Below are 10871 nucleotides of genomic sequence, written 5' to 3' on the forward strand. Positions count from 1 at the left end.
ATTGCTGTACAAATATGAAGTCTACTTCTTATGACATCTAGATGTGTCAATATGACCTCTTATTTGTACATCAGAAAGTGGAGGAAAAGAAAAAGCACAATGAAAATCCAAAAGGAAAATTAGAATTCGATTCATATTAAAACATTCAATATGCTTCAATCACGTGTATTAAGTTCGCCAAAACACTTAATTGACAGGAACAAACATACTTCAACTTCGCCAATACAAACTTGATTAACAAAATGGTGTATTCACTCTCAAATTCTTAGTGAACCATAATCACAGTACATGTCCGTTGGAATACTTCATCAACCAACACTTGAAAAAACTCCACCAGCACTATGAGCAGCCATACATTAGTTGTGCCATCTTTGGTGGAATGTATTACTTCTGTCATTTCAATGCAAATTTAAATTGTCCTGTATGTAATGCAAAGAATTTAGTAATAAAAAAAAAATTACTTAAACGATACCGTAGGAACTCCAAATCAATACCGTACGACAACAAACAACATTTGAAAAAGATATATTCACAAATCAATACCGTATGAACAATGTTGTCTTTTGCTTCAAAAGCATCGCCCAAACCTTTTGTTCTCCCAAATCCTTCAGCATGTAAATATGAATTAGTAATAGGAAAAAAAAAAAAAAAAAAAACTTAACGAATATAACAAGAACAATATATCTACTAACCTTTTCCAGTTTTTTCTCATTAGACTTCATTTGTATATTCCTTGCTTTTCTTTTTTGAATAACTTTCTCAACTTTTGACTGTAACCGTTTTGATGGGGGACGACCTTTACCTCGAACAACTCTTGGACTAAGAATTTTGCAACCCTCATTTGAAGTATCCTCAAGCTTGTCAACTTGTGTAGCCCCATCAATTACATTGGTCTCATGTTGATTACTTTCACGAACCACTTCATTCGATGTAAGCTTCAATTTCAAATCATTTACGAACCCCATCACCATATTACATTTTTCATCACTCTTTGTTGCCATGTCTGCTACCTCATAAAACAAGTTACACATCTTCTCAAAGCGATGTGCTTCAGGTTTGGAACTCCAATCAGCATAACTCACTTTCACTTTTGTATGACATCTTTTTATATCCTTTCTCCATCGCCTGAAAATATACTTTTCAGAAATACGAAAAATTTGCTTTTCAATCAGTACCAAAATTATATGCCGACATAATATTCCCCTAAACTCAAATAGCCGACAATTGCATTTCACCTCATTTGCTTCCTCATTCAAGATTACCTTGAAAATAACACGTTTACTACTTTCCCAAACTTTGACATCTTCATATACTAGAAATTCTACAAGGGCAATATTTTCCTTAACTGATGATAATCCACAATATATTTTACCTGCGAACTCATCCATAAACTTTTTGAATTTGTCAATTGTAAAAGCATCTTGGAATTGCTTTTCAAATTCATAGCGATTCTTGCAAGGAACCCGTGAATTAAAACAAGCAAAATCTGCTAGCTTCTCCTTTTCCACCTTATTATGCAAAGCATTCTCATATTGTTCAACAAATTGCTTCAAAGTTGTCTTTGAGTTTACATACCCATCAAAGAATGCATGCATGCTCTCACTACGCTGTGTAGTAGACATTCTTGCCCAAAACGAATCCTTCACAAAAGCTGGAACCCATCGTCGTCTCTCATTATACAATCCATCTAACCATTCATTTTGTTGAAGGTTATATGTTTTAGTGAATCAATTCCAACTTTCTTCGAATTCGTCACGTACGATACTTTTGAAGGAAGACTTGATAGGCTCGTATTGTGTGTAGCTTTTGAACTTCTCAGGTATCTTTTTCATTATATGCCATAAGCACCACCTATGCCGTGTATTAGGGAAAATAATCTCAATTGCATTTTGCATAGCTCTATCTTGATCTGTTATTATTCCATTGGGAGCACATCCAGACATACTTGTAAGCCAAGATTGAAATAACTATGTAAATGTTGGAGTATCCTCATTAGAGATTAATGCACATCCTAGCAATGTTGAATGCCCGTGATGATTCACCCCAACGAAAGGTGCGAACGGCATGTCATACTTATTTGTTAAATATGTAGTGTCAAATGTCACAACATCACCAAACTCTCGGTATGCAGCTCTACTTCTTGCATCTGCCCAGAACACATTCTTTAATCGACCATCTTGGTCCAAATCCATAATATAAAAGAAATTTGAGTCACTACTTTGCATCTTCATGAAATATTGTTGGATTGCAGTAGCATCACTCTTTCCAAGCCGTAATTGCCTCATCTTTTGAATATAATTTCTGCAATCTTTTTCCAAAAAGGGTAACTTGTCATGGCCACCTGCCTCAAAAACAAAAGAATTATAATTTTTATTCGGTCTTATCCCAGCTCGATCATTCACTTCTATCTTTCTTTTCATATATGGCTTGATTGTTCTGCTACTTCTAAAAAACCGAGTTTTACTTGGAGTACTAAGCTCATGATTATGCTCAAGCACAAAAGAGCACACCTTCCACTTTCCATCAAGGCATATACTTGCTCTAACTCTAGCTTGACAATCCGTTTTTGTTATTGGATGCAACTTAAGGGAATTCCTTGAATTACACTTCGACTTTCCGGAACGTGAACATGCCAAAGTCAAATATTTCAGTTCCCCACCATCCCCCTTTCTTGAGGTCCTTTTACTAACTTCAAACCCCTTTTCTTTCCCGTAATTTTTGTAATATTCAGCTAGCTCTTCCAAGGAATCAAATATTGCTCCAACCTCTGGGTCCTTCACTTTATCTTTCATATTTGTTGGATCTTCCATTTCATTCACAGCACTTGAATACTCTTCCAAATTTGCTGCATCTTCCATTTCATTGAGTTCATTTGAGTTCCCTTCTAAATTTTTGTATCTTCTATTTCGTTGGGCTCACTTGAATTATCTTATAAAGATGTTATATCTTCCATTCTATTCATATTTTTTTCCCTAGTAAGTGTTGCCAAATATCTCAAATTAGAACCCCTACAAACTAAATGTACAAAAAAAAGAAAAGAATAACTCATATAAAAAAAAAAACATCAAGATTACTCATTTGTAAATAAAGAGCCGAAAAAAAAAACATTAACTCCCAACAATATTTCACTAGCATGGACCTGTAGCATAGCGAAGGACATATTATCAAGTCATCGAGATTTATACAAAAAGATTTAGGAGTATTTATGTCATTATGAATAAGCTTATGCATCATAACCTATATGCATATATTCATGTCTATTTGTATATGAATCACTGATTGTTCTTTCAAAAGGGAGTTTTTCGTTTTTGTGTGATCACAAGGCTTGTGTCGGGATTGCTGGAGCGATTTATGCAGAACTTTTGTTTTGTTTTTTAGTTATCATAAAATATGAGTATTAGAACACTAAAACCCAAGTGATAAAAAATTGCTCAAGTATGTACGTACCTATCGACGACGTTATTGTGGTTGAATAAAATGGTGCAATGAGAGCTTTAATTCTTCAATGAAGGACTGCTGAATTTCTAGGCTTTTTCAGAGAGGAAGAAGGAGGTTTAACGCTAAACCACAAAGGCTCGGTGCTTTGAATTTGAGAAGTTTCAACTAGTGGCAGTTGAAAGGGAGGAAGCTGAATGCTTTGATTGGAATTATATTCTGGCTTGAATTCTGACTTTGATTCCCATACTGATATCCACCTTGACTGGCATCCTGGCTTTGATTCCTATATTGAGAGATATATAGGCTATCATGGAGGACTGTTGAATTTCTGGGGTTTTTTCAAGAGAGGAGAGGGTTGGGGAGCCAAGGAGGAAGACGGAAGGGACCTAAATATTAAATGGGTTTCTTTTCTTTTTCTTTTTTTCTTTTTTCAGTGTGAAATTCTTTTATTTATATAACAAATTATGTAATTAAAATAGATGAGATGGCAGATGACATGGGTTGTCATGTCATGTGCCACATGTGTTGGTATTCAAAAGTTGGTAAACAAGTTGGTGCCTGTAGCGTTATTGAAAAAAAGACAGGACGTGGAGGGCGTGACAAAGAAATAGAAACAAAAAAGGACGTTAACTTTGTCGTTAGTTGGATTAGGGTTTTTTCTTTTTCTTTTTCTTTTTCTTTTTTAAGTAAGAGTAAATTGGGTTTTTGTTTGAAGGATGATGTGCAAATTTTTAAGTTTCTTATATTAAATTTTAATAAGGTGTCATATGAATAACAAAAGTAAAGCAAATTATAGCAGAGAAAATCAGAGCAAAAGATTCGGATCCTACATAAAGCTATATGTCTGCCGACGCTATTAAAAGCATGCTCCTTTCACAGTGTTTTTGACAGGCTATAAAGATTCTTTATAGCGGTGTTTTTAATGCTATTGTATACTTTTTCATTGCCATTGTTTCCATTGCATTTGTTTAATATATCTATTCCATCTTTTAATTTGGCTGAAAGACACAACACTATATATAAGCACCACAAGAATGTTCTACTATATAAGTTGCTGCCAATATTTTTCCATCATGAGATACACTAAGTAGATCATAGTGCACGGGAGCACCATCCAAATCAAGTGTAATTGGAAACAAGAGCTTTTGGGGTAGGAAATACATAACTGCTAACACATAATACGTAACTGTATTTTCCTTTTCATTTTAGGATAACACTGATTACCTTCTAATGTGGATAAAATAGTCTTCTATGCTCTTGCTCTTCATCTTCTTCGAGTCTTGTATTTCCTCAACTACAGCATCATGTATTAGTTAAAAGGGTTAGTTACATTTTTGGTAACTGAGATTTGGCTCAAAATCAAATTTAGTAACTGTAATTTCAATTTTTCCAATTTGGTCACTGTACTTGTAGCTGTTAACAAATCAAGTGTAATGTCTCAATTATGTCAATTTCATTAATTAAAAAATATTTAATATTAAGTTAAAAATAATTAACTTCAATATAAAATTTAAGTATAATATATTTGAAAAGAAAATTAATAAGATTAAAACTTAAATTTAAAAAAATTACCAATATATATATATATATATATAATATCCAACAGTGAGTGATCACAATATCTTGGACTCCTGCGGTCCAAGAAATTGGGACTATATATATACACGCCCCCATCATCACTATTGAAATGAAATGAATAGTTGGTGGACCAAAATTATACTGGAACAAAAGTTGGGGAACCATTTCTGTCAAAAATTCTATTTTATTTGAGTATGTAAAAAAACATGTAAGAAGATACAACAATTGATCTAAAGCTATTGAACTGTACTATTGCAAGTTAAAATGCAATTCAATTCAATAGATGTAAAAATAGTTTAGCAACCTTTTTTAAAATTTTTTTTGGGTAAATACCATTAGGTGTCCCCATACCCGAAGGGCAGGATTAATCCCTACTCGAGGTTCGGCTTGCCCCTAACTGCAAAGTGCTTCCAACGAATTTCGAACCGCTACCATTTTGATGCTAAGTAGCTCGCTAGTTAAAAATAGCAGTTTACCAACCGCATCACGCCTTGTGATTGTCCAACAACCATTCTGAATGCTCTGAAAGACATGAAACAATACAAAAGGGCTATCTTTATTAGACAATGAAAAGTGTTGATGCTCAAAATGGCCCGGCCAATATTGAGTCCAACTTAGTGATTAGATGTGCTGGGTCTTCAGCAGGGAAGAGGGCCGAGGTCCTTAGTGAAATGGGTTGGCGAGAGACCTGTAGAAGGTAAAAAAAGGAGAAGCAACCGTTAAGCTTCGGACACCGGTGTGGTGCCGGCTGAAGGCTCTCCGATGCCTAAGTCAGTTACGGGTAGTAATTCTGGCAGAGTAACGGTAAAAGTAGGAGAATCGTTCTCCTTTTTACCTGGGTACTGTTCCCTATTTATAGGGAGGTGAAAGTGGGAGCTTTGCACAAAGTTCCAATGTGGGACTTTGTGCAAGCCGTTGTGGTGGCGACACGTGTCCTGGAGATTAGGTTTGGCATTTGGGAGCTTCGGCAGGTGTCTGGCACCTTGGAAGTGTGTCTTCCTTCGGCATGGGAGAAGGCGTGGCTGCCTTGGTGCTAGTCGCTTTGATGCTGGGTCTGCTCGGTTCATTATGGTGTAAACAGTAGTCCCCCAAGTTCGCGGTTGAGAAGTAACTTCTGGGTTGGGAACTTGTGAGTTTTTGTAATTGTAACCGAGCATTCCAGCTTCATTGGGAGTCGTAGGGCACTCCCTAGTCCCCAAGTTGGCAAGCTAGGAGTTGCGTCAACACATGGTAGCTGGGTACCTGGGTACTTGGGCACATGGCAGGTAAGATGGGAGCTGGGTCCGTAGGGGAGCGAGGCCTTCGAAGGAGCCGGGTCCTTTGAAAATTTTGGAGAGAAACGAATTCTTCCACAATTTGTCCATGGCCCTTGCCGTTCGGCAAGGGTCTAGCTCCTTTTTTTTTTTTTTTGTTGTTTTTGTTGTTTTTTTTTTTTTTTGAATGGGGCCATTTGGAAATTTTAAAATTTTGGACTCTCAAAAATCCATGGGTGCTCGGCAAACAACCTAGCCCACTTTTTTTTTGGTTTTTTTTTTTTTTTTTTTTTTTTTTTTTTTGTAGCTTGGGAGCTAGGCCTCCAATGGAGCCGGGCCATTCGAAAATTTTACTCTCCAAAGTTTTTTTGTGGGGCTTGAATGCTCTCTTGGATTGGGCCTTCGGCAAGTAAGAAGGGCTTTGAGGTGGGCTTCGGCAAGTAGGGTTTTGGATAAGGGGGAGTATAAAAATTGGAGATGAGCAACCATGCCGTTCGGCAAGTTATATTCCGCACCTTGGAGAGAAGCAAAATGTTGGAGTTTTGAACTTGCCGTTGGGCAAGTCCTTGGAGGCACGGTTTGGGGCTACGATTTGTCCTTCGGCAAGGGGTTGGCAGTTCTGTGCACGGCTTCGGGCGACGGGGCTGGACAGTTTTGGCATATAAAGCGTGGGCTAGGAAGGCTGGGCAGCCTTGGCGAGTAAAGCTTCGGGCAGCCTTGGTCCTTCGGCAGGTTTGCTTCGGCAGCTGGAGTAAGTTTTGAGTTGTTGAGACCTTTCCGTTCTGCAAAAGTGGCTGGGAAGATATTTGTTTGTCCGTTCGTCGGCAAGTCTTGCTTCGACAAGGCACGAAGTTGATCCTTTCGGCAAGGCAGTAGCACCCGATTGGATTTGGAAGATCCTTGCCGTTCGGCAAGCTTGATTGGAACTCTCTTGCGGCGAGCACAACCGAGTGGCTAGCCTTTGCCGTTCGGCAGGTCTTGGCCTCGGCTGGCAGGTGTTTCGGAGGGTGCTAGGGCAGTGTGCTTCGGCAAGATAGCTAGGGGTGTTGAAGTGCTGTTCGAGGAATTGCTGGAGTGCAGCACAGATTCGCCAGGCCGTGGGTGAGGAGTTTGAATTTGAATTTGATGACCCTTGCCGTTCGGCAAGGGAGATTGGGGATTTTTTGTTGTTCAAGTCCTCGGCAAGCCTTGTTTCGGCAAGGCACGAAAGTAGAGCTTCGGCAAGGCAGTGGGCGCTGAAGCTGGAGCACACGGGTCAGCAAGGGTCAGCGGAGCTTCACTTTTTGTTTGCTCAGCACTTGCCGTTCAGCAAGGGTGCGGTTTGGTGTGATTGGAGCCGAGAAAGGGACCTGGACCTTCGGCGCATCCGAGTGGGCTAGACTGTCCAAACTCTGCAGGTGAGTTATCTATGTGTTTCTTTCCGGGCCTTGCCGTTCGGCAAATCCATCCATGATATATGTTGTGAAATGTATTTGGGTGCCTTGATCAAATTTGGGCTTAGCCTTGTAGTAGGATTGGGCTTATGAAGTAGGCTAGGACACTTGAAAATTTGGGGACTCCATTTTGTTAAATTTCCCTCAATTTTTTGTTTTTTGGTTGTTTGTGTATTTTGAAAATTGAATTTCAAATTGTGTAGGTACAAGGGTTTTGAGAGGGAAAAGATGAAAGGGTGCTAGGGTTTGCTCGTGAATCGAGGCGTGGTACCCTTAGTTGGCTATAAATAGGGACTTGGGGTGGTGAAGGCACCACACTTGAGTTGAGTTGAGAAAAATTGTGAGAATTTGAAGGAGAGGAGAGGCGATTTCCGGTGAGAAGATTGTGGTGGTGCTTGTGGCGGAGGTGATTTCCGGCGATCCATTCGTGGTGCCACGAACAAGGTTAGACCTTATTTCGCTAGAACTTTGAATTGAAATGTCTTGTTTTGCATGAACATGTTGAAGGTTAGGAAGAACACATTGAACATGAGCATGAACATGATGAACGCGTTGAACATATGTATGAACATGTAGAATTCTTGCCTGGCATGAAGATTTGGCAAATTTTTGTTGTTGTGGTTCAATCCTCTCTGCATGTGCATTTAGTTCCTTTTTCTTGTTCTTCCATATTTGTAGATGTCTGAAAGTTCTGATAGGGAAAGTCTTGACCCCCCTGCCTTTGGTAGGGATGATACTGAGAGTGAAGAGCCCAGCCAGTATATATGTTCTGAAGAGGAGGGTTCAGAGACAGAGGGTCCGGTAGAAGGCACTATAGAAAGTAGGATGATAGGGCCTGGGGGTGAGAGGGGTCAGCCATCCGAAGACTCTGGGTCAGCTGCATATAGGGAGATGCAGAGAAATTATATAGAGTTAGAGGCTATAGCAAACCGGGTTCTAGCCTTGCCCCAAACGCAAGAGGTGGGTTCGAGCAACCAGGCATCACCATCAGGGTCTGTGGGTATAGCCGTGGCTTCGGTTTCAGAGGGATTAGACATTCGGGTCGGTGTCCCATTGCCGAGGCGGAATACGCTTACAGAAGCGAAATTGGCCCAGCTGCGGACAGATTTTTGTGTGCCAGCCTATGTGGGCTTGAGGTTACCCACTACGGCTGATGTAGTCAGATATCCTTCGGATGGCTCCGTGATTATTTTTACGAATATGTATCGGCACGGCTTCAGACTACCCTTTCATCCGTGGGTGCAGATGATGTTGGCTAAGTTGGGGTATGCACCGGGGCAGTATAATCCCAACTTTTGGATTCTTCTTCATGGGGTGTACATTGCTTGGTGGTTGGCTGGGTTAGGGGAGCCAACGTTTGAGCAGTTCATGTACCTGTACTCCATTTCCAAGCAGCAGAGGAATTTTAGCTGGGTACAGGCCAATTGCCGAAAGGCGAAGGAAAGGGGCTATTTTATTGGACACAAGCCCACAACGCAAAAGTCCTGGAGGAACAGGTGGTGCATGGCCTATGGGGACTGGGAGAGTCCTCCAGGGAAGAGCGTTGTCCAGCACATTCCTACCCACTTCCAGTCTATAGGTCCTTGGCCCCATCCCTTAAGATTGTCTAATGCTTGATTGTATTGTCTTGGCTCCTATTGTTGGTTCTGTACTTTGTTTGTGCAAGTGTAAATGGCTAAGTAGTTTCTAACTCTTGATGCAGGTTCAGTGAAGTGGGGCCCTATCTCCAAGGAGCAAGAAGACGAGGTTGAGTGGGTGAGGGCGCAGCTATCAGATACTGAGCGTGAGTACGGGAACCTAGACACTCAGAAGAATTTGTTTGAGTCCGGACTGCTGCAAGGAAGTAAGTACCTGGGTTGTCTTTTTGGTTGTGTGCTGAACCTTTGTGAGTTTGACTAATATAATTGTTTTGTTTGTTTTGACAGTGGCTGGCATCATAAGGGGGAGCACGAAGGTGGCCGTTGACATTGATGAGGCCGAGATGCAAAAACGGCTGACGGAGTCTCAGGCTAAGAAAGCTGAGAAGAGCGCCGAAAAACGACCCAGAGATGATGATGAGGGTCGGGTCGCGGACGTGCTGGGCAAGAGGAAAGCTTTAGAGGAGGCGCACCAACATGTGATAGGGTCGGGGCCGAGACTTCCGCCCTTTGATCTGCAGGCACCGCCGAAGCTACCCTTCGGCATGGAGGATGTGTTTGCTGAAGGGGTAGAGAAGGTTGACTTCGGCAGGCTTCGCCAGCAGAAGAAGGAGGTCAACCTGGCTATGCACCGGCAGGAGGTGCCCTTAGTGAACGTCTTCCTGGAAGGCGTGAAGAGCGACCCTGAGGCTCTGGCGAGGACTCCAGCTTCTTCCTTCATTGACCGGGCCCAAAAGACGATCCTCACCTCTGCCTATGTAAGTGTTTAGGCCCTTGTTGTTTGTATTTGTGTTGGATTATTCTTGTATGGATTGACTAACATGGTTTTGTTTTGCAGGCCTTTGGCGAGATGTACGTCAGCATGGCCAAGGCTGACAAGGAGATCCAGAGGCTGAAGAGGCGAGATGAGCTGGCCAAGAGCAAAGTGGCGGAGGCGCAGGAGGCCATCCGAGAGAAGAACGCCTTGCTAGTTCAAAAGGCGGCCCTGGCCAAGGAGGTGGAGGAGCTAAAGAGAGCGAAGGCTGAGGAGGTGGCTGCTGCCCGAGTCGAGGCGATTGAGTCCTTCCGATCCTTAGAGGAGCTGAAGAGCTATATCATGGACCGACTGGTTGATGAGCAGCTTCCCTGGGAAGATAGGTTGGTTAGGTTCAACCCCTCGGTGGAGATTAACTTTGACACCAGTGGCGAGCCTCCTGCACAGACCCCTCCTGCTGATGCTAGCGCCCCGACACCAGAGGTTGAGCCGGCCACTGAGGATGCCCCTTCGACCGAGTCCTGAAGGTGTTGCCTTCGTGATGTATTATAGTTATTTTGTACTCTAGCTATTTTGTTGGAACATTGTGCCTTGCATGGAGCAAAGTTGTTTTTATTTTGGTTATGTATGAACATTTGTCCTTGCCTAGAGCAAGGGTGTTTTCATTTATGATATGAGACTTAGTTTGATATCAATTGTGTTAGTAAAAATGATAACAATGTGAGTGCATGAGAATGAGCCGGGGTCAGGCATTTCATTGAAATAAATGCCGAAAGGC

The 10871-nt window shown here is 41.4% G+C and overlaps 2 protein-coding genes across 2 annotated transcripts; both read right to left on the minus strand.

Moving 5' to 3' along the window:
• Window positions 1-536: 536 nt before the first annotated feature.
• LOC117634041 (protein FAR-RED IMPAIRED RESPONSE 1-like) lies at window positions 537-1622 on the minus strand. Its single transcript, XM_034367942.1, has 2 exons — window positions 693-1622; window positions 537-605 (listed from the first exon to the last, which is right to left on the minus strand). Exons 1-2 carry the CDS (start codon window positions 1620-1622, stop codon window positions 537-539), a joined length of 999 nt encoding a protein of 332 aa, XP_034223833.1.
• A 345-nt stretch (window positions 1623-1967) lies between these two features.
• On the minus strand, window positions 1968-2858 carry LOC117634042 (protein FAR1-RELATED SEQUENCE 5-like). The gene has a single exon (XM_034367943.1). The coding sequence runs from the start codon at window positions 2856-2858 to the stop codon at window positions 1968-1970; it is 891 nt and encodes a 296-aa protein (XP_034223834.1).
• Window positions 2859-10871: the final 8013 nt, after the last annotated feature.

This window comes from Prunus dulcis, chromosome 7 (genome assembly GCF_902201215.1).
Source record: "Prunus dulcis chromosome 7, ALMONDv2, whole genome shotgun sequence".
NCBI classification, from domain to species: domain Eukaryota; kingdom Viridiplantae; phylum Streptophyta; class Magnoliopsida; order Rosales; family Rosaceae; genus Prunus; species Prunus dulcis.

What these genes read in the sequence shown, in the direction of transcription:
- LOC117634041 (XM_034367942.1), bottom strand. Translation starts at nt 1,622, where the DNA reads ATGTCTACTACACAGCGTAGTGAGAGCATGCATGCATTCTTTGATGGG. An exon ending in ATGAGAAAAAACTGGAAAAG is followed by an intron (nt 606 to 692) that starts GTTAGTAGATAT and finishes TACATGCTGAAG; the next exon opens with GATTTGGGAGAACAAAAGGT.
- LOC117634042 (XM_034367943.1), bottom strand. Translation starts at nt 2,858, where the DNA reads ATGGAAGATGCAGCAAATTTGGAAGAGTATTCAAGTGCTGTGAATGAA.